The 22,774-nt window shown below is 42.4% G+C and overlaps 1 protein-coding gene across 4 annotated transcripts; it reads right to left on the bottom strand.

Moving 5' to 3' along the window:
* Nucleotides 1–150: 150 nt before the first annotated feature.
* CMTR1 (cap methyltransferase 1) lies at nucleotides 151–22,685 on the bottom strand. Of its 4 annotated transcripts, none has more exons than XM_015857646.1 (24): nucleotides 22,583–22,684; nucleotides 22,032–22,163; nucleotides 19,515–19,657; nucleotides 17,723–17,881; nucleotides 16,491–16,583; nucleotides 15,705–15,776; nucleotides 14,919–15,013; nucleotides 14,758–14,830; nucleotides 14,364–14,562; nucleotides 13,396–13,514; nucleotides 13,069–13,165; nucleotides 12,172–12,304; nucleotides 11,425–11,604; nucleotides 10,969–11,025; nucleotides 9,987–10,044; nucleotides 9,300–9,368; nucleotides 8,995–9,126; nucleotides 8,355–8,477; nucleotides 7,528–7,619; nucleotides 6,843–6,911; nucleotides 6,258–6,305; nucleotides 5,602–5,714; nucleotides 4,995–5,103; nucleotides 151–3,162 (listed from the first exon to the last, which is right to left on the bottom strand). In XM_015857646.1, exons 2-24 carry the CDS (start codon nucleotides 22,156–22,158, stop codon nucleotides 3,030–3,032), a joined length of 2,493 nt encoding a protein of 830 aa, XP_015713132.1. In that variant the 5' UTR covers nucleotides 22,159–22,163; nucleotides 22,583–22,684; the 3' UTR covers nucleotides 151–3,029. The 4 variants fall into 4 exon arrangements, 3 of the variants coding, with proteins under 3 accessions (XP_015713132.1, XP_015713134.1, XP_015713133.1); XM_015857648.2 differs by having other exon boundaries at nucleotides 22,577–22,595; XM_015857647.2 differs by lacking the exon at nucleotides 22,583–22,684 and adding an exon at nucleotides 22,287–22,414.
* Nucleotides 22,686–22,774: the final 89 nt, after the last annotated feature.

Here is a 22,774-nt window from a genome sequence, read left to right on the forward strand (position 1 = left end):
TGGTCCAGTGACATACCTCAGGTAACCCTTGTCTGGAAAGCCTTTAGAAGGACACTACTCCCACTATCCTGTCAACTTTGAAGGGTGTTTCCTATTGCCACACTAACACAGACCAAATGTTATGGGAAATAAAGTAAACAAGCAGTGAGGTGAACTAAAGGGGGCTGTATTGGTAATAGAGACAACAAAAGCAGAGAAATCAACACAAAATGATACACAGCCTAATAACAATACATTGTACAATTCACATACCTAAACATTCCCTTCAGCAAGATGTTCATCGGCTTCCATTCCCAACATAATCTCTCTGTATTTACCCTGCACCAAGGAAGCAAGTAGCATGGTGCCTTATGTTTGCCTTCTTGAACTGAGATTCAGAATCGAGGTTCAGTGCATCAAAAGTAAAAATAAAAGCAAATTAAAACTGGGAGGAACTGGAGGCAATGGGGCAAACAGGAGATATCTGTAAAAGGTAGCCTGCAGCTCATCAGGTTTCTCTTGCACCCTCAGAAGCCCATAAGCTCTACAGCACACTTCCTAGTCACCCTTCTGCCTGCTGGCCCAGAGGGAGAGACAGAAGCCCTGAGTAAAGGACATAATACTTACCAAAGCAGCCTGGCAAAGGGAGCAGCATGCTCTGCTGGCATTACAACAGCTTGGAGGCAGTCTGCAAGAGTGCCAGAACTTACATTACTCACTTATAAAGCCTACTGCTCACAGGCCTGGAAACCACACATTGGAGGTGCTTTTTTTTTTGCCCTTTTCATCCCTCGTGGAAGTGCTTTTGCCAGCAAAAATTGCTAGTTACAGAGCTCTTGTTCTTTGGGTGGGGGGAAGGAAGCCTACCATTTCTTTCATGTATGTATTATCGACACTTGGGTGGGTCGTCATCCACAGGATGCAGTGACAACATGCAGTCCATCAACTGCTCCAGTAGATCAGTATCTAGGCATTAATGACCAACAACATGGGAAAAGATCCTTTTATCCGCTTCCATCTCTTTAGGTTGGAGCTTGAGAGGAAAGAACAGCTCCCTTGCGCAGTATTCAGGGCAGCCTATCCATAACCCAGCCTCCCATCTACTCCCCAAGCTTTGCTTCCACTTTTCATACACCAACAGACCATGCCAGGTTCCAGGCTGCTCCCCAAGCCAGGAGGGGTGGTTCTGCAGTGATGGAGCCTGCATCTAAACTTCTCTGGTGCAAGGACTTGTATCTGTTATTTATACTGAACTGTTATAAAAATAATAAAAAAAAAGAAACAGATAAACTCATGGTTTTATGGAGATGATGCGTTTCTAAAGACATGGAAATGCTTTAAGCTCAGAGAGGTTATGCTTGCAGGATGACATTCACTGCATGCTGATGCTGAGGACAAAACCTGTACGTGATTCTGGACCTTAGAAACTGAATGAAAGCAGGACCTCTGGAACATGTTCACCTTGTTATGGCCTCTTTGGGAGTGGTGTAGGGCACCCATCCTATCTATAGAACTGTGAGTGATAATTTCCACGTCTTACTACATAAAACTTGTTAAAATACTACATACAGATTTGGGGAGAAAAATAAGAATCTAAGGAACTGCTATAGTTCCAAGGAGAGACCTATAGCTTTCTTTAAGGCACAGTTTAGACTACCCCTAAATAAGCTTCCTCCCTATTGTCAATCTGTGTTTAAATACAAACAAAAAAGGCAATTTTGCTGCTTGGCTAAAAGCAGTCAACTGTGTGTTAGCTTCTGATTTAAGTGGAAGACCAGGCAAAAGCCCCACAGAAGCCAGAACTGACGGTGCATGCATCATGCAACAGAAGAATACTTTTGAGCTCAGCACAGTCTAATGTTGAGAAGTCTGTTGAAACACGTTTCATGCTGAGTGTCACAGCACTGTGTCTTCACCCCAGGTGTAGCTCCAGGGCCTGATGAGACATGGAGAGTGTCAAAGCTCACTCTGACATTTAAAAAGGAAAGTCCTGATAACCTTTCCAGGGGACATAATCAGGGGAGAGGATTTCTTCTAATTAACCAACATGGTCAAAGTCAAGATCTCTCTTCACTGAAGCCCCAGGTCTTTTAAGAAAAAAAATCAAACGTACCCATAATTTCCTCTAAACACTTCTAGCATCCCCAAACTTCTTATGTCTTCACTCCCATATCCACCTTCCTTCCTGAAGATTTGGGTAATAGTGTAAAGAACTAAGAACCAAAGCACCTCGGTCTCAGAATTATTACGAGGCATAAACACTTTCATAAATTAACCACAGACTGCTGGATCAGGATCAATCACTGACCTGCAAAGGAGAAATCCTTGAAACAGCAGCTTGTAGACATCTGTGAAAATCCTGGCACTGAAACATCAAATTCGTGCCAGGAAGTCTACTCATCACCTGTGTCAGCTTCCGTCCAACAGGATACCATCACATAGGAATTGCCATTGGCAAGCCAAGTGCCTTGATAGCTGATGTATTGGAAACACCAAAAAAAGTTCATGTTTGCACCCCAGTACTAGCATTCCCCAGTGAATTAATAGCCTCGACTAGGCAGTGAAGGCCTTTAGCAAAGCCAAGGGACATACAGCTGCCAGGTACGATGCAGGGTTGCATCAATGTGCTGTTGCCCAGCACTGCCACTTTCGCCTGCTCCTTCCCACTGCCAGGGAAACACAAGCCTGTGGAGTCCTGACACACACAGAGCTCCACAAGCCTTGCTGAGTATTTTAACAGGAGCAAGGAAAGCTGCCAGCCTCTTGGCCTCATGCATGCAGTAGGTGAGGACAAAGGGCATCAGGCCTTCACTCCAGGAGTCACCATAAGTAATCCAGCAGCAGGCACTACCTGGGTCATACTCGTATATACACTGCCAAGTTCAGAGTCTTGTCCTTTGCCTTCTGCACATCATTTCCAGGTTAGATCACCTCCAGGGAATCAGCTATGGAAAAGTCTAGGACAGTTGTGGAGTTTCCCAGTCTTGTCAGTCCCTGAAGAACCCAAGCTGGGCTCAGCCTCTTCCCAGCACCCTTCAAGAGAGATGGGGTTAGGGGCAGTGTGCTTGGATGAAAGATAGGACATCCTCCTTCGATAGCTTCTCTGGATCTTGCCTTTTCTGAGAGTCATGCACTTTGACACCATCTCCCCACTCCCAGAAGAGGCGACCGTAATAACATACACTGTGGACAGAGAGGAAAGCAAGATTAATATGGCAAAGGAGTGGAAGAACATTCATCACAGCCAGAAAGTGCAATACAGAGAGAACTGCTCTTGCACTGGGAGTCACACAGAGATACTGTAGATCTAAAGAGCACCTTAGAAAACAACCGGTGCCTTCATTCATTCACCTTACAAATTCTATGGCCCATAAGGTACAGAAATTTCTAAGCCTAAGAGATTTCCATGGAAACAAACTTGTTAATTTCTAGCTTCACCCAAGATTCAGTTCAGTATTTGCTGGAAGGGAAAGGATCATTAGGGAAAACATACCTCCCCCTACAAGTTTTTCAGAAAATGTCAATGCAGGCAACAGAAAGGCCTTAATGAAGAATTTAGAAAGTCTGCCGGCAGCTGCAATCTAATCACTCACCACAAACCTACTAGAATCAGTAATAGCTGTCCTATGGATCTCTGCAAATGAACAGCTCTTTGTGCTGTGCAAAAGCAGCTAGGATCATTCCTCCCCCTGTGTGAAATAACCAAGCTCCATCAGCAGCTAAGAGTTGTGATCCTATAATGCCATCTCTCACTCCACCCAACAAGCACAGCCCTCCCTCACTGCACTGACACAGCCCCAGCCATAAAGAAAACAGAGATGCTAATTACTGCTGATGCAGCAGCCTTGAGTTTTGTACAATTACTGACAAAATATTCATAGCTTATTTAGTGCTACTGTTCTAACAAAGTGATACTAGCACAGTGACAAGAGCACAGTCAGTGGCTAATTACAGACACATTAGTATTCACTAACCACAATACAGAACAACTCTTCCCACACAAGCACTTCAGGTCCTCAGCCATTCCTACAGGTTAATACTAGCCTATTTCTGAGTACACAGGCCAAACTAACTCCACCTTGAGGCATAAAAGGAAAAAGCACTACCTGCCTCTGCTTTTACAGTTTTAAGCCTCTTCTTTTATTTAGCTGGTTAAGGGAAACTTCAGAGCCCTGTTTTCAGAGGCAAAGTCCTTGGTAGTGGCAGGCATCTCCCAAGACCACCTGAAGGCAAGGAATGTGGAACATCTCCACCCATGAGCCCTGACATGTTAGACTCAAAATTTGCTGTACTCAAAGAGATTGTCTTGGCATAGTACTCAATTGGATACCAGTGGCACCCAGCAGCCACAGTGCTGACTGCCCAATGACAACTCTTTCCCAAGGAGACACCGCTTTTCTCCCTTACTCCCTCATTAAACAACTCCCTATATACCTACAACTTACACCAGAGTTTGGGCTAAATCAACTGAGGCTGACTTTTCAATTAACAACTTTGAACCAACTACCTTAACATACAGAGATGTAATAGATTACAGTTACTGGACTCAGCCTCCATTTCCTAGGGTGCCAAGAGATTCAGTCATTTGCATTCTGCTGCAGATAAGAGGAAGGAAGCAGTGAGAAGATGTGTTACTCATAGCAAAATCCACAGATCCAGATCAGCACAGAATCATAGAATTACCCAGGTTGGAAAAGACCTTGAAGATCATCAAGTCCAACCGCAGCCTAACCAGAACCCTAACCCAAAAACCCTACACTAAATCATATCCCTCAGTACCAAACGGCTCTTAAACACAACCAGGGATGGCGATTCAACCACCTCCCTGGGGAGCCTATTCCAGTACCTAACTACCCTTTCTGTAAAGAAGTTCTTCCTAATATCCAACCTAAACTCTGAGGTGTTGGTCTATGCAGCACGCTCTGCTGGTGACCAAGCTGTGCTTACAGTGCAAACCAAGATGCAGCTCTCATTCCTTAGTCTCAGCTCTGGCAATTGCCATAGCTTGTACTCACTGAAAAGGTGCGATGGATTCAAATGGGAGATCAAATGTTGATTCATTCGTCATCTTGTTGAAGAAGAATTTCCTCTTGAAGTTTTTGCTGTATGCCATTGTCCAGGGTTCTGGCAGAAGAGTGTCATAGGGATTAGACAGAAGATGGAACGGGGAAAAGGGCATGGTTATAAATGCACATATATTGCAAGCAGGGACAAGGAATATATAGTGATGGCAATTCTCCTTTTCCCTTTCCTCCCTCAAAATCATCTACTTCCCAAACTATTTGCATTTACTGAGAAAACTGTTCTCTCTGCATTTAAAAACTTACATTCCAAATGGGATATGTTCATGTACTTTTATATATTCTTCATGAAAAATTATGGCATTAAAAAAAAAGCGAGCCATGTTAACAAATGGAACTACCCACACAATAGCTAATCCAACTGCAACAGAAAAACACTATCATAAAAAATAGTCTGAATCTTATACCAATCTAAGCTACTACAAACAGTTAATTCTCTAGCCACTGGAATACCAACATTAAGTTTTTACTAAGCATCATCAATTATTTTTTGCTTGAAGATGCAGAGAAAAGCAAGATAAGAGCAAGAGACTCTCCCTACCATTCACAGTCCGTACAATGTAGAGTCCTGTGGGTACGAAGTGTCGGTCATCTCTGCCTGTGTAGGACAGCCGGGGCATTCCCCCTGAACCCTTGATGACTTTCATCTCTAACCTGAATGTTGAGAGAAGACAATAACACAGCAATGCCAAACACAGCATCTCCTGCTCCTTCCTTTACAATCATCTTGCACACAACATGCCATCTGCACACTCTTTCCAGAGCATCACTGAAAATACAACAGGATAAACCATCACATCCCTGGAGCATTCAGTCTCTTGCCTCCTCTGTGTGGCTGGGGAATACAGCCAGAGCTGTATGTGCATGTCAGGTAGCAAATCTAGCACTGCAACGTAGGGTCTGCAACACTTAATCCAAATGGGATTCCCATTTCAGGTTTGATCTCAAACTTTCAAGTCACTGACAATTCTGCACAAATACTGAAGTGCAGTTGCTACTTCTATCACTGTAAAACACACTGGCTGGGTCTGTGATATTAGAACTCAGCAGGAAGATTCTCTGAATCAGCAGCATATCAAAGCCAGCAGCCATTAGCTACAAGAGCTGTTCAACCTCTTTCTCCAGGACTCCTCAAGCACATCTCTCACTTATGATGTCCATAGGCCCCGAAGTGCTTCATTTTTGCAGGTCACTTACCTCACAAAAATCTTCTCCATCTCCTCCAGCCTGTACACTTCCTTCACTCTGGGGGGTAAAGCAGAAACAAGATAAAAATGTATTGTAAAAATAATTTTATTTATTTATTTTTTAGGAATTGTCATCATTTTCTGTCCCAGCTATAGGGAACAGTCAAGCAGTTCATTTTGTACAGCACAAGGTGGCCGAGCATGACTAAGGTCAACCTTTCTCCTCAGCCAAATGCATTATTTCTACTGGCTTAGGAAAACATGACATCTTTATGCTCACAGCCTCTCTTACTGTGAGCAGACAAAGATGTAGAAGACTTTGCAAGGGTAACACTGAGCATTAGATCTATTACAACACACATCTGAGATCCAACCAGTCCATCTGATGAAAGCATGAACACCTGATAGGTGAAAGGAGGGTAACTTCTCCACTGTCAACTTTGTTTTAGATATTTAAAGAGCTTTCAGCCTTTCTCTAGTGAACCTAGCAGAACTATGCATTTCAGTTTGAAATTTAACTCCTTCAGCTTGTCATCTTCATCTTCTAACATGGTGAAACCAAAGTATGCAAGTCTAAAAAAGAGGAAGCACTCACCGGATGGGGTTCATATCTGGTCGACTGGGTTTGGAAACTGCTTTGACAAACTTTTCTGCCAGCTGAATCCTGAACAAAAACAGAAAGAGAATCCTACAATGTAGCTCGATTTTTGGCACACACAGAGGGTAACGGTTTGATTAGACACTTCAGTACTTGCATACTGTCCCCACTCCTAGCCAAAAAGGTACTGAGCAACAGGATTTTTTTCCATCTCATTCTCCCAGTTCAGTGCCAAGTGATACTGGCTGCTATCCATTAGAAATGGGTCTCCATAGCCTCCTCTACAAGCCCATGTGCTGCCAAGTTCATCAACACACTAGCAGGAAAATAAGACAAGTGGAGACATCATGACACTAACAAAGGAAACAGAGGAGCTTTTTCCTTGTCTCTAAGCCACCAATCAGCTACACTATACATACTCCCAAGATGTTGTCTTTATCCATATGGTGCCTCACCCCAGACTAAGAAAGGAGCTGGACCTGACCTCAATACGCAGGGACAGTTTACACAAAATAGAAGCTCTACCTACTTCACTTCTGAGAAGGTTCATTCAGTGCGTCCTTACAGAAGTGGTTCAGCCAAATGCACTCATCTACCTGTGCTCAGCTCTCTGCCATTAGTACAAACAACACTTCTCAGTCACTCTGCACAGAAGAAAGAAGCTTCTCCAGAGATTACATACCTCTGGTTGAAATGCTGTTTTCGGACATCATTGCCATTGAGTACCAAGACATCAAGTATGTGGATAGCACTGATTTTTCGTTGGGCTTTCCCCTGCAGAATAGACACTATTCAGTCTGTCATCTGTTGCTATTTCAGTTTTGGTTTATAGCCTGTTTTTTTTTGTTGTTTTTTTGTTTGGTTGGGTTTTTTTGCCAGTATACCATTATCTTCTAGCAAAAGACTTTCCAGATACTAGAAGCAAGCAAGTTTCCTGCAGCCCATTGCCCATTAACTTGCCATCCTCCAAGAACCAGTGTGTGTCAACTATGCAAATGTCTCAATGGAATGAAACAGAGAGACAACAGGACCACAGCTATAACCCTTAGCTTTCCTGGCACAATACTGCCTCATCAGGGAGCACAGCATAAAGCCCAGCGTACCACATCATCCTCATTTGAGGTGCCAGAAGAGAAGTAAACTCCCAGGTAGCAACAGTTTGCATTGTGAATAAACTTCAAGGATGTTCTTTCAAGGCTTGCAATCGCTACTGTGCAGTTATGCACCCAAACAGACATAGACCACATTCAGTCTTAGTGCCAACATTGTCATCTGCTGCATGTGGGCCAACAGCATGTCAGGTACAAGGGAATTCCAAAACAATGTTAAAAGCTCATCTGACACTGGTCAGAAAGAAGGAACTTAATCCAAAATAATTTCTCTAAATAACAAATGCAAAAGACTCTCACCTGTCACACACGGAACATTTATTCTGGAGTACCTAACAGAGAATAAGTGAAATTGCACATTATATCTGCAACCACTCTGTAAGAGAGTATAACTTCCTACCTCTCCTTTCAGCTCATGAACAATCTCCACAGACAGAAGGGTATCTCGTGGCAGCTCAGTTTTCAAATCCAGTTTTGTCCAGCGGTCTGACTGGCGACCATCCCAGGTGTAGATCTGTGATTTCTGTGTGTAGAAGGCAGAGTCAGATTCACCCAAAGCTTCGTGAAGGGATGTGTGGAAGAGAGACCTCTGACTAACTTCAGAGCACCCCTCAGAGAATCTTTTCATCCTAGGCTGTCACAAGCAATTTCTTTGTGGGAAATTTTAAGGAGGAATCAATCTCTACAGCAAAGGGAACAAAAACATTGATTCTAATCTGTCAGTGTCTTTTCATATCTACACAATGAACGAAAAATAGAACATCTTTAAAAGGACAGTGAAGATAATTAGAGACGCTAGCAGGAGTACAGGTCTCTGTGTAGGCTGGAATTACAAAAACGGGGTTAATTACTGCGAACAGTACTGAAGTCAGGAGAGGAAAAATAAAGCCCTTACAATAACTAGCAGCGTTCAGAGCTGTCGATGAAGATTCTTCCTGACCTTTGAGGTCAGGGAAGAATGGGATGAATCTGCAAGGCAAAATAGTACCGCCACAATGAACCAGCAGAACTCCTAGATGTGAAGTCTGACTGTTCCTTACCCCCAACCCCAGGAGGAACTTCTGCTCACTTCCAGACACCATACACCGGTAATCAAAGACTTGGCGGATTTTCTCCAGCGTACTGGAATTCAGAGGAGTGGGTTTGTAACTGAAGGCATCAATGTCTGTGCCCTAAAAAGCAACAAATAAAAAGGCAAGTTGGATGAAATACATCAACAGGTAGGAAAGTGCAATTTTTGCATAAAACAATAATCCAGGTTTAAGTTCTTCAACTTTTAACTGTTGCTGGGAAAAGGTCTAATTGTGTGACAGAACTCAGAAGAAACTTTCAGGTAAGGTCTCACCTGAATCAGTTCAAAGAACTTGGACTTGGGATCTGAAGATGAGGGAGCAACACGAGCCTGATCAGGAATCTGGAAAAAGAAAAAAAAAATCCAATCAACTGATAATAAGGGTTATTCATTTGCATGTTCACACAAACCTTCCTGGTTTCAATGTGTGGCAGACCATCTTGCCCACTGAAACTACTGCTCTTGGGACTCCAGTTAGTGGAGAAGTTGCCTCGCAAACAAAGCTGAATATTTTTTTCTCAAATTTAATGTAGGCATGCCATGTTGCATAGGAAACAATGGACAGCTTCCAAAAGTTTCAGGCTAAATCTTTGATTCCATCCACATTTCAATGAACCACTACCATATGTATGACATGACTGCAATCAAAAGCTCAGGAAAGAGACTCTGGTTAGCTCTACCACCTGGAAACCACTAGGTACTAAGTTCATTCAGTATTATATAAAATCTTCTCAACTGCAGCAAAGCAAAGCAATTAAAATCCTGCTCAGTTAAGTCATACACCAAATTCACAAGCACCATCCACTTTGCTTACATGAATAGCTTCAAATAATCCTTGACTTTCCTAAAGGACAATGTATTAAACCTCTGGCTAGAAAGTTTCTTCTGCATAGCAGCACCATTCTTATTTAATCACAGCAAGGATGCCCTCATTATCTCTCTGCTTTGCAGCTTACTTACCCCCCATAGTTGGAGACACTCCTTTCGGATTTCAGCCTGTCGTGGTTCAATCAGTGTCCTCGAGACAAAAGCAGCAGACTATTAAAACAGCAAAGTCTCTTCCTTGTTCTTGCAGCATTAACATATCCCAGCCCTATCAAACTTGCATCTTTCAGTGTCTGGCTTGGGAATGACAAACAAGCAGTGATCCTCAAAAGGTAATTCTCAAATTGAGGATCTTGCTTCCCTCTCCACACATTCTCAACACCCTTGTTTATTTTCGCTTCAGTGTACATTACTGATACTCAGCCTCTATCTGAAAGCATCACTGAGCCATCAATACTTTCAAGAAGCGAAGCGTTAGTATGAATTTATGCTCATCTCCAAGAGTTGGAATCTACCAGCCCTACTTACAGAGAGCAATGAAGACAAAAAGCAGTGTTAATTTTAGGATTAACTATCATGACAATACCCAGCTTTCAGGCTCACTCAGCTTTCTATTATGTATTTGCTCTGAATGAGACTTAAAAGCCATGTCAGGGAAACACCTATACATTGCAATGGCTTTAATTTTATATTAAAGACATTTTCTAGGTACATTACTTAGAAATAATGAATCATCCCTGAAAAATTAAGACTACAATGATGTTAGGTGTAGAACTGAACATATTAGCCAGGATGGTATCGCTCACATTTTAAGCTCACACCCCTTCTAAGAAGCAGGCCCACTTCAGGTACTCAGAAAAACATGCAACACATGGAAGCCATCTCAGAAAGTGTGAAAACAAACCATCAACTTTCAAGACTACAGCTACCTACACTTTTCTTCAAGGAGCTCAGGCAGAAACATAAACAGAGCTACCTAAAAGCACTATTAATTTTCCTGGCTCCAAAGGCCAAGCAATGTATCAGCTCAAATTAAGAACACATTAAAGAAGGGCAAAACAATTTGTTTATAGTAGGTTAATTCAATACCCACCAAAAGCCAGAGGAATATACTCACGTATCTTGAACAAAAGCACGGATTTTAGCTAGTGCCTTTATCTGAATTTTGCAGTGGCTGAAAGAGAGGAAAGTTTCAGTCAGAGAGCAAGCTGATTATGGACACCACCTTTATTCTATGTGGAAGACTGATGGAACAACTGAAGGAAACCTGCCTGACCCCCAAAGCAGTGACTGCCCATCATCAACACAAATCAAAGTGATAAGGTGGCCACTGGAAAAAAAAAATAGGTGGTAGCTTCCTTTCTGCTCTATACAGGAGGACAGCATTCAGAGGCCAGACATTCACTAATAGCATGAAGTATTCCTCTCTGTGCAGTATCCCTTTGCTCTGCCAAGCCTCTCAGGCAGCAAAAGCAGAGTAGTGTAAGCAGCATCAACAAGCACTCCTTGAGTTGAAAGCCAGCCATTCTGGCTGATCTACCTAAAGCCAGCAGCCCTCACTGCTCACACTCACTTTTCATTGGACTGGACAATATAATCACAGAAATCCTGGTCATCTTTGATCACATTCAATGGGACGACTAGATTCACATCCACATCAGAGTTGCGCAACTGGTTGAGTCTGATGTTCACCATGAAGAGATATTCTCGCACATCATCGATCCCTAGCTTTAATCCTTTGCATACCACGTACCTGCAGAGAATGCCAGAGACACAATTTCAGTGCAGCTTTTTTTTTGACACAGTCAACTTTCCTGCCATGCTCTCACTGTCAAGACAGTATTCCAAATCCCAGGAATTCTGCCCACCCAAGTATCCCCAAGAAGGTGAAGTCTAACCAATCACATCATTACATATCACTTTCTACTCCCTGAAAAGATAGGGAAATCAAACCCTATTCAAAAAACATCACAGAACTCCCTAAAGTAGTAAATCAGTTGTGCTAAACTTGACACAAAATAATTTCTGGCTTCAGTGGAAGCTTAATTGCTTCATGCAGAATAGAATTTGTTACATACTTAGTTCCACTGGTTTCTCTACAGATGGAGCTTAGTACAGGCAGGGAGAAGCAAGCATACTTTGGCAAATACTTCCTTTACCTTGTCAGAAATCATAATTTTCTAGCCATCTAAAATGCTTCCTCCTACAAGACAGTTGACAACTGGGTGAAGTCACAGAGTTTCCATTTAATCAAAACCATCTGTCATCGTAATTAGAAATCAAGGTTTGTTTAGCAGTCCCTCATGCTCAAGAATCTCACCTCTCTGAGTTAGCAGGGCGGCTTGTCACAGGTTTAAAGATGCACACACGCTCAAAGCAGCAATACAGCAGATAAACAAGCCCCACACTGAATGGAGTGAACAGGTCAAAGGTTTTGCAGACAAAATGTCCTCCTGTGGAAGAGAGAAGAAACACACCAACATCAGCAGACTATAAGGACACAAGGAGATATCAGGCATCTGATAAGTCACCATATTACACTAAAGCAGATACTGCTAAGCAGATCATTGGCTCAGGTATATCTGAACACAAGGCACGGGATAAATGAAAAAGTGATAATTATTTTTATCTTCTGCTCTTGCATGTATCAGTGCCAAATGCTAACCAAACTCTGCAGAAAAGAAAAACCTTCTGAATCAAATACAACCATAGAATCCATCAGCTGGCAACAATGGAGTATACCTAAGACAGCATGAGACATCAGCTGCTGCTGATCACAGAGATGGCAGATTTCAAGGAGAAAAGCCACAAACCAAAGGGAAAATGAACTGAATTAGTACTGCTCTGCTCCAACCAGCCTGCCAGAATATTCATAAAGCAGCTGGTCCAGCTGATACCATAGAGTTCAGATATACTGTCCAGCAATCACACTAGCTACCTTAGCCCAAAACTGCTACATAACCTATTGTTAAATGCATTAGTTCAAAGCTTTTACCTCCTGCTTGTAAAGAAAAGCAAAACAGTCTTATTTTTCTGTCCTAGTTTTCACAAAGCTGAATTAATAATCTCAGAATACATGCATATACATTCAATCCTGTGCAACCTAGCCTCATGGCACAGCAAATGCTATGGTATGCTATTAAGAGTCTACAGCACCCTTCTGCAATATAACCCACACCTTAAAGAAGGAGGAAGAAGATGGATGGATTAAACATACCTGTCCGCACAATAGACAGTGCCATAAGAAACTGACAAAGCATCAGCTGTTTGCTTAGGATTTCTTGCAAGTTCTCCTGACCCTCCACAGAGAAGCCCTGCAAAGAATATAACATATAATTAACATTTCTATTGCTCAAGCAAACAATTCTATATGGATGTCTAGTGGAATCACAATAATTTCTTTACAACACAAAACACCGCCATCAGGAATTTTAATGGCAAGCCTTAATTTCACATTGAAAATACATACACATGTCAAGCGTCTTAACGCACACAGACTGAAGTATTAGTTTTGGTCACAAGTAAAGGAAGGAAAGGGACCAACCCCATCAGCCATTAAGAAATGCACTCCTTTGTGATCAGTATTGTCCAAAACAAAGTTGCGGAAAGCAGTAATGTTCTCAGGACGAGTGATATCTCCATCTCCATCAATCCCTCCTTCTCCTATGGGGAAAGAAGAGACAATTACTGACATGTTTGCAAAGTAGACTAAAAGTTCTGTACATACAGGTGATGTATTGTGTTCAATCAGTATTTAGTTAGAAGCTACAAAGACCCTGACAGGTGAGTAAGCATTAATACATACATTCCCTGGTTCACCACTAAAGATGCTCGTTAGACTAGGAAAATTATTCAAATGTTGTGGTCAAGGCTAAACAAAGCCATATAATAACCATGCTCAAAAGACAACTCATACGTTAGCTGCAGCAAATGACAAATCCCTCACTGCCCTCCTCTGAGCCAAGAACTGCATTACAACATAAAATTCTCAACCAAGGAGAAATGGCAAATAGCTGAATCTACTAAAAATGTAGGAGACAATTTCGCTGCACAACTCACCTGTGAGTAACAGGTTGTTTTTTTTACAAGAAAGACAAAATTATTCTCATGGTGCACTGGTAACCTTCAACTAAGAACGAGCACCAGTTTATGGTTCGATATTAACAGTGGCAAATTGGCTACCCTTTTCTCTGCAGAACAAACACATTTGAGTTTCCTTTACATAGTCTGAAATAAAAAGCAGCAAGACTACCAGACCTTGTATTTCCCTTCCTACTCCAAGAGGCTATGCCGAAAGGGGGCACAGATGTATCACACAACGTAACAGGCTACCACACACAAGGTAAGATGCAGTAATTGTGCACACAGTCTGTCTCTAAGACACAGTAACTTTCTATCTTGCAAAATGATTCTCTAGAAACAAGTTTCTCTTAAATCCCCAGTGGTACTTCTGATACAGAAGCCAGAGCACAAGCGAAAACATCAGACAAAATTTATGCATGCACTACGTACCGTAGTAAGGTTCAAAGAGCTCACTGGAAGCAGAATAGAAGTCCTCAAGTTTAAAATCGTTTGGTCCTTTCAAGGTCATGCCAAATCCTTTTGCGTGCCACTTCTTCCTCCACAAGACATACTCAGAGAAGCCTCCAGGACCAGCACACACATCAGCAAAGTAGAGCAGCTCTGCATCTCGCTCCTTTATCAAGGGCCTCTACAAAAGGAAACTGAAGAAATTCTACTCACCCAGAAACAGCTTCCATCACTCAAACCTACCAATTGCACCACTCAGCCAGAAAAAGTCTTCCAAAATCTTGTTTTTCCAGCTGGTGTTCTAAGGATTCTCCTTTTTCCCCAGTTCCTCTACTCTGAGAAAGTACTGCTTTGAAAATTAAAAAGAGGTCCTCACCCCCTGGAAGTCCTTAGGGTTTGTAAACATGTAGTCAAAGACATGGTCCATATTTGCCATCTTCATTGCAGCTCTGTGAACACATAAATAGGGATGTATGAGTTTCAACCTCAGCTCCCACAACTGAAACTGGACATAAAACCTACACAAGTGCTACAGACCTGTTCAGAAAAAAGACTCCACGGATCATCTCATAGGGGTTAGATCTTGTTCGGGCTCTGCGCATTTCCTCTCCATCCAGCTCATCAAATACACTCTGCACAAACAGTAACCAAATTAACCAGAACTTGGCGTGCACTTGAAGAATAGATATTAAACAGAGAGAGAAGCATGAGGATAGATAGCATGCTTAGTAGCCTGTGCTATTCACCAATATAGAACGTAATGATATAGAACCATAGAACCCTTAGAGTTGGAAGGGACCTCTGGGAGCCACCTAGTCCAACTTCCCTACAGTGAACAGAGACACCTTAACCAATTCTTACGCAAATTTAATGACACTGAAGAATTCTGCACAGACAGCTTCAGAGCCTGACAATACAGCAGCCATCTCACAAGTACTCACAGGTGAAGGTATTTCTCTCACACATACATACATACACACACATACTGAAATTCATAACTGTATGTTCAAATCTAGAAGGAAAAAATGGAACACACAAGAAAAAGTTTAGTTCCTTAGCTCATTCAAGCCTGCAATCTTTCAGTTGAACTGACTAAGAAATGGACACCACTGTTTGCATTCATCTCTTTGAAGACTGAGGTGTGAAACAGGCTGCTGAAAAGACAGTAGCAGCCAAAATTCCAGGTCACACTGGTGGCACAGATGTAAGAGAGGATGTGTTGAGCTCCTGCTGATCACCTGAGTAAATTACTGTAACTCCTTCAATTATTTATTTAGCTTGCTTCCACAAAACTTCAATTCCTCTCCAAGAAAGGGGACTCACCTTGCACCGCAGGACATTATGTAAGAGCTCTTCATTGCAGAACTCCGTTTCGTCTTCAATCACCATCTTCCTCTTGAGCGGGATGAGAACACATAACAATTAACAAATATGCTATGGGTCATTTCAGAATGCAACATGAACTTGGGATGGATGAAAGCTGTCAACCACATACTAGGTGTTATTAGCAAGAGGCTAAAGCATTATTCTCCTAGTTGGCATCTTACAACCACACCTGAAGTACTGCATCTGGTTCAGCACTCCTCGGTACAAGATAGACATTGGCATACTGTAGTAAGCCCAGCAAATGGGCCACCAACATGACAAGGGTGTAGTAGTATCTAGTGTGTCAGAGATCGAGGGAACAGTTAGTTCAGAACATAGACAGAAAAGGGAGATTCTATTCCTGTCTACAACTACCTAAACTTAGTAAAGAAAAAACTGACCTAGGCTCTTCCCAGAGATGCACAGCGCTAAAATAAGAAACAATGAATGCAAAAAATATGCTGATTAATGAATAATTTTGCCAGTTGGGTTATCAGACTGTGTAGTAGATGCCCAAAAAGGCTGTGAGACTTCCATTCTTAGAGATATTCAGAACTCAACCAAACAAGGCCCTAATCAACCTGATCTATCAAGGATCTGCTTCAAGCAGGAAGTTACAGTAGCAGCTTCCAGAGTTCCCCTCCAGCCTAGATTATTCAACGACTCTTTGACAAGGCAATTGGTTCAGGCCGAGTATTCATTCCTGTGTAGTCTTAGGCTAAATACTAGAATCTAAAAGACTACCTTGCCCACAGTCATCCACTCCTTCAGCTCCTGCGCATCAGGGATTTCTGTGGTACACTCAAGGCACCAATCCACCTCCTCATAGGCGCTAGGCTGCAAACACAAGACATAGGAAGAGTCAAGAAAATTTGTTAGCAAAATGTAACAACCAATCGTTCCCCAACCCTACCATAAGGGGTGAAGCCATGATCTGTGGGTCAACTGTTAAGGTTTTTTTTTCCCTTCCCTAAAATATGCTTCATTTCTTCGGATAAATGCAAAACAAAACAAAAAAATGACTGTTTTGGCAGTCGAGTTCATAGCAATGCCACTTCTTCACAAGAGCAGGCTGTTAACACCTGCTTAACTTCTTATGTTACTTATAACATCATCATCCACAATGGCAAATGATAAATAACATCTAATTGCTGTAGGATGCAGAAACATGGTGAAGAATGACCCTTAAAGCAACGAGCCTACAGAACACATTTCAGATTCCTCATTCTAAAGGAACAAGCACATTTCTAATTACTGAAAACAACTCAAAGAGAGGAAAGTACAATCAAGAGCAGCATAAATAACTTGACAGCACTGCTGCCCTTCATTCACAATGGCTGGGGTCTTTTGGCGTGCCATCCAGCTGCCCAGATCCCCAGGATTCTGCTTTTATTCATGCTATTTATTAGTGTTATGTGCTATAATATTATATTATATTAATGTATTTGTGATTTTATTCATACTATTTTATTGTGCTTCTATTTTTTTGGCTTGTTTGTTATTTAAATACAAACATATAGCAACCGTTTCACATCGAATAGCATCAGAACTAGGCTCTGCTTTCCTGACAACATCTGATTCAATTTTCTTCCCTAATGAGGAGCCTGATAAGATACAGGAATAGGACATCTCAGCTTTCTTTTTTTGAGGATTATTATACAAATACAGAATAAGATACTTAAAAAAACACCACCTATTTGAGTACGAAAAACAATGACATACAAAATAAAACAAAACAGCTTGGTAGCAGTTTTCCATCATGCTTACTACTACAAATTGAGGAACAAATCATACAGATCACAGCAACAATCCATATGAAATTGACTTGGTGCCAGAAAACACAATATCAAAATAGAGTCTGGGTCTATCCAGCTGAGCCACTTGACAGTAGTAGTATGTCAGCACTAGAAAAACATTCCCAGAGGGTAAATCCTGAACACAGCAATGGAAAGGTACTCAAAACAGTAAACACTTACCTCCGGTTCATCCTGCCAATCAATATTCAGCTCCCCATCAAACCCTTTGAGGGTTAGCCCAAAGCCTCTCCTTCCCTTCTGATTGGAGGCCTCAACAATATCCTTCCTACCTTGACCATATTTTCCCAAACCTTCTCCTTCCCGGAAGCCCATCTTGGCCTAGAAAGACAGAAAAGGGAGCACAATGAGGCGAGTAGATTTAAGATTACATACTGCAACTGTGATCAAAGAGTAGCCTGAAAAAAGAGCCATCACACTAGGGTGACTTGGGGTCACGACCATCAAAAACAAACAGAAAAAGCAAGACCTAAAGAATGACATATGAAAATACAACAAATTAGGAAAGGAACTGTATGCTCCAACAGAGCACATTCATCACTGCGTTCAGTAGGTTTATAAATCAAAAGACGCTGGCACAAGAACAAATACACATTGTGATATTATTTGTTGTGAACGTGCTGTCACATACATTACAAGCAACCATTAAAATTCACCTAACACTCGGAGAAGGAATGCAATTCTGAGGACAGAATATTGAATAGAGTGAAGAACTATTTTCCTTTTACCCACCCACTCATCTAATCAGACATTCAAACTTTGTATTCAAATGTAAGAAACCTTAGAAAGAAAAGCCTTCTGAATTCAGAGAGAGCACTCCAAAAGACAGACAGACTTGTGCTAGAATCAGCAAACTGCAGCCCAGCTACAGAAACACACATGGACACATTCTGAATGATCAATGATCAGCAACAGGATTTATTCACAGAGGAGCACATCAGCAGCCTCCAGCCCAATTCTATTAAGAACTAACACAGCTTCTAGTAGCAGACTGATCTTCTCCCTTGGCGAAGGGCAGTAAATGTAGGGATACCACTATGGAGCGACTCCCGCCCCTGAGAAAGCAGCACAAAACAGAGCGACACTCCAATTCCTTTGTGTCCTGGACTCCTCCTCACATTTCAAGTAATACACGACTGTGTCTCACATCCCCTGTTGCCCCAGGAATATCATTTTTGTTTCTCTTATAACGAAAAGAAATTCTTTCAGGGTAAGATCCCAACACCACAGTGATGGAGTTTGCACAAGGAAATGTGTAACAGCAAGGTCACAGAGAAGCATCACTTCTCTAGAGCTTACTATTGCCTCTACAGTCAGGAAAAAAGTTGTCAAATGTGAGACTAACGTGAGAAACAATCCACGATTTCCTTAGAACTTTCTAAAAAATTCTTTCTCCCCTGCACTATCACTACATAATTAGGGGACCAGTGATCATCCCTAAAGTTTGGCTGTTACAGTTACCGTTGTGCACAGCTCCATGCATTCCCAAGTAACTCCTGGCCCCATATAAATGGGGCAGCTCTACTTGAAATAAACACCATCACAGTAAAGGTAATAATTCTACAAGGGTACGCCTGTCAGCTTTTAGGACTGAAATGAATTAATATCAACACGAGAACTTAAGTTTTTCCTGACAGGTGCTCATTAACTTAAACATTGCAAAATAACACAAGGTAGGATTCTTTACCAGCTCAGCAAACAGCCTTTTTCAAAGATCTCTTTCTTCATATTCATCGCCCTGTTCCAGCACCTGGAACATGAATCAACTTCTTTTTTTAAACAAATTCCAATCAACAAAGCTGTCTCTGCCTCCCTGAACTGCTTATTAGATGGACCAAAGAAGCAAAGAACCCTGCTACAAGGAGGACCTGAATCAGAATCTCAGAAAATATTGGTCTTTTCAGTTTGCACTCATGAGGTATTAATAGCTTGGCCCAAAACTGTTTTGACTTACCATGAGCTTTTGGGAGACACTGTTATACATTGAGTAGCGGGAAGAAGTACCCTCCACAAGAGAGTCTTGTTTGAACTCATTGTTGAAGACAAGTCTTTTTTCATCACTCTCACTCTCAGACCCGCTGCTGCTACTGGAAGACTCTGAAAACAAGAAAAGTGGAAATGAACACACACTAAAACAAAACAAAACAGAAAAACAACCACCAAGACATCTCAGTAATCCCATCAGGAACTGAGTGATACGACACACCAGTTGAGTAGGGAGGGAGGCCCTACAACTCACTGAGTACTTTTCCTGTGCTGTGATCACGATGAGGATGAAGCAATGGCACAAATTTCCTTCCAGAAATTTATCTAGCACTACAGCAATCCTACTAAAGTCATTACTGTGCAGCACTACATAAAGACTACTGAAGCAGCAATCCACAATGAGCATAGCCACGCTCTTCATTAGACCTCCACCTCTTGAACCTCTCTTGTCCACTGATTACTAGAACTCATTGCGTGCTTCTCTGCACAACTAGGTGTTGAACAGAAGTTATCTCAAGATAACTGTTGTCAGCAGAGATTATTTATCACGTAAGAATTAGATAGCTGCACACACACACACACATATATATATATGACAACCTAAAAGAGATTGAACTTTCCTTAATTTCTTTCTAATTACAAAAAACAAAGCAAAACAAAAACAGATCTCTATTTCCCTGTTATAGATAACTGAACACCAGTGAAGTAGCAAGAAACAACCAGAGAATTAGTAGTGAATTGTCATTACAATGTCAATTACAATTGTCATTACCAATGCAAGTTAGTGTATGGGAAATTGGTAATCACAGCCTGAACCTCTGATTAATCAGCTGAGGTAAGTGTTGGGTCAGCTGTGGGAGCACAGGTGAGAGTAATTGAGCTGTGCTCCCGGTAGGGGTGGAGCTTGACTCCACCTCCTCCAGACCTCATTTAAGGGCTGACCACCACTAAGGCAGCATATCTTGGATGTTGCTCCCTCGTGGAGATTGCCTCAGCAGTTCCCAGCAGACCGGAGGCTTCCGTACAGGTGAGTTTTTCCTGTAAATAAACTTTGGGGTATTTACTACCATCTTTTCAGTACTGTCACCATACAGTTAGTAAAGGTCATCAGCCAAGAAAGTGAAAGACACAACAGTGAAATAAGTAGCTGTAGTTGTAACTGTGTCAATGTATTCAATCTCTGCTGTTAAACTATCAGCCTTTAAGACAGCTACCATGCTGGGGGTTATAGCACTAACATTTGAGACTTCCAGCTCAAAACAAAGAATGCTGTAACGTAGCATGCTTGCAATACTATATTCTCATCTTAATTTTCAAGCATCTTTTACACAAGTCACACTTCTCCTTCACAAAGTTCTTAGAGATTAACGGGATCCAAAAGATTCTACTTAAGTTACTGCTCTGCTTTTCCAGTCCTCAGCTTCAACAGTCTTTGCTACCTGCTTTTGAGCTGCATTTTATTTTCCAGGGCTCATGATGGGTTCTCAAAAACAATTTGGACAACATAATCTTAAGAAAGTCTCTCTGCAACTCTTCCTGCTTTTAACATTTGCAAAGACATGTACACACACTATACCCTATCACTGCTGCTACTCTCAAACCAACCACTCACCTTCCATGCATTTTCCCTTCCACTTTTCACTTCTTTCTATGTTGACACCCTTTCCTTACTAACTCTTGACTACCACAGGAAATACCAAGACTGAGAAGTACAAAGAGTGTGAAGTAACATGAAGTACCATCCTGGAAGAGATTAAAGCACCTCACAATAAGGACAACAATTGTGTAGGTCACTCTCCTCATCTCTGGTATACTACAAATAAGAAAGCACTCTCCAGCTTGGAGAGGGGAGAAGAGAGGAAACAAAACACTAGGCAATTTGTTTAGGTAACTCTGAATCAGGCACTGTAACACAGGAGAACGTAATTAACATCTAATGTTAATGTCAGTATCTAATGTAAGATACTGAGGACAAAGCACAGCCTCTGGCCATCAACCAGAGATGCCAACCATGGTTTGGGTTGGAAGAGACCTTAAAGACTATGCAATTCCAAATCCCAACTGTGAACAGGGCTGTCAATCAGCAGGATGAGGATGCTCTGAGGCCTTGAATGCCTCCAGAGTTAGGGTATACAAAGCTTCTCTGGGCAGCCTGTGCCAGCGCCTCACCATCCAGTGAGTGAAAAATATCCACTTAGCACCTAATCTAAACAATCCTTCTTTCAGTTTAAAATCATTCGTTCTCGTCCTATCACTATCAGTCTATGTAAGAAGTCTTCCTCCTGCTTATAAGCTCCCTGTAAGCATGGAGAAGCTGCAAGGAGGTATTCCCAGAGCTCTCTTTAGTCTAAGCTTAAACAAGCCAAGCTCCCTCAGCCTTTCTTCACAGGAGAGATGCTCCAGCCCTCTGATTATCCTCGTGACCCTGCAATTCCTACTTGTTATTTGGACTCCCCACAGCAACACTTGCAACCTCCAACTGTACCTTGAGTAGTATGGTTACTAAGCTGAGCTTCATCATCTGAAGTAGAACTGAGAGTTGAACCCAAGTCTTCCACCTTCTTCTGCTTCTTTTGGGGACTACCAAATTCAGGCTCTGTTCTTCTCTTCATTTTTCCTGAAAGAACAAGATTACGCTTGGTAAACACCACACAAATTAACATCCCTCCTCACGCTGAAGGGTAAGGCTCACAATTCAGACCCATTTAATCAAAACACATAAGAAACGAGCAAATATTACCCTACAGAGGAACGCAGCAGCAGAGACGCCCTAGGGCACTGCTTCCACCCACCGCTTATCGAGCTTATTCCCACAGCCGCAGGTAGTACAGTCCAACACCTTTACTCATCCCACCACCAGCACCCTCTGCACTACGGCACAGCCCTTTGGCGCGGCTCTCCGCTTACTGAGGGCTTCCTTCCCCTCCTCTCTAGGCTCACCCCCACCATCCCCCGACGCCTCAGGCCCGGCGGCCGCTGCCCAACGCCTCCCTCCGCCCGACTACCCCCTCCCCGCGCCCCTCTCCTTACACGCACCCCACAGGCCCGGTACCGCTCCACAGCGCCCGCGTAGGCGCCTCCCCGCCGGTTTCGTTTCCCCGCTGCCCCCGCCCCGGCTCCTCCCTCCGGTCCTTCCCCGCTCGGCGGCGCTCAGCAGTGACGCAGCGCCCGGCCGTGCCGCCATTGAGGGCCGCGCTCCCTCAGGCGCAAGGCCGGAAGTGAAGCGAC

Source organism: Coturnix japonica, chromosome 3 (genome assembly GCF_001577835.2).
Source record: "Coturnix japonica isolate 7356 chromosome 3, Coturnix japonica 2.1, whole genome shotgun sequence".
In the NCBI taxonomy this organism is placed as follows: Eukaryota; Metazoa; Chordata; class Aves; order Galliformes; family Phasianidae; genus Coturnix; species Coturnix japonica.

What these genes read in the sequence shown, in the direction of transcription:
- CMTR1 (XM_015857646.1), bottom strand. Translation starts at nt 22,158, where the DNA reads ATGAAGAGAAGAACAGAGCCTGAATTTGGTAGTCCCCAAAAGAAGCAG. An exon ending in CCAGATATGAACCCCATCCG is followed by an intron (nt 6,306 to 6,842) that starts GTGAGTGCTTCC and finishes TTTACCCCCCAG; the next exon opens with AGTGAAGGAAGTGTACAGGC. An exon ending in GAATCCATCGCACCTTTTCA is followed by an intron (nt 3,163 to 4,994) that starts GTGAGTACAAGC and finishes CTCTGTCCACAG; the next exon opens with TGTATGTTATTACGGTCGCC.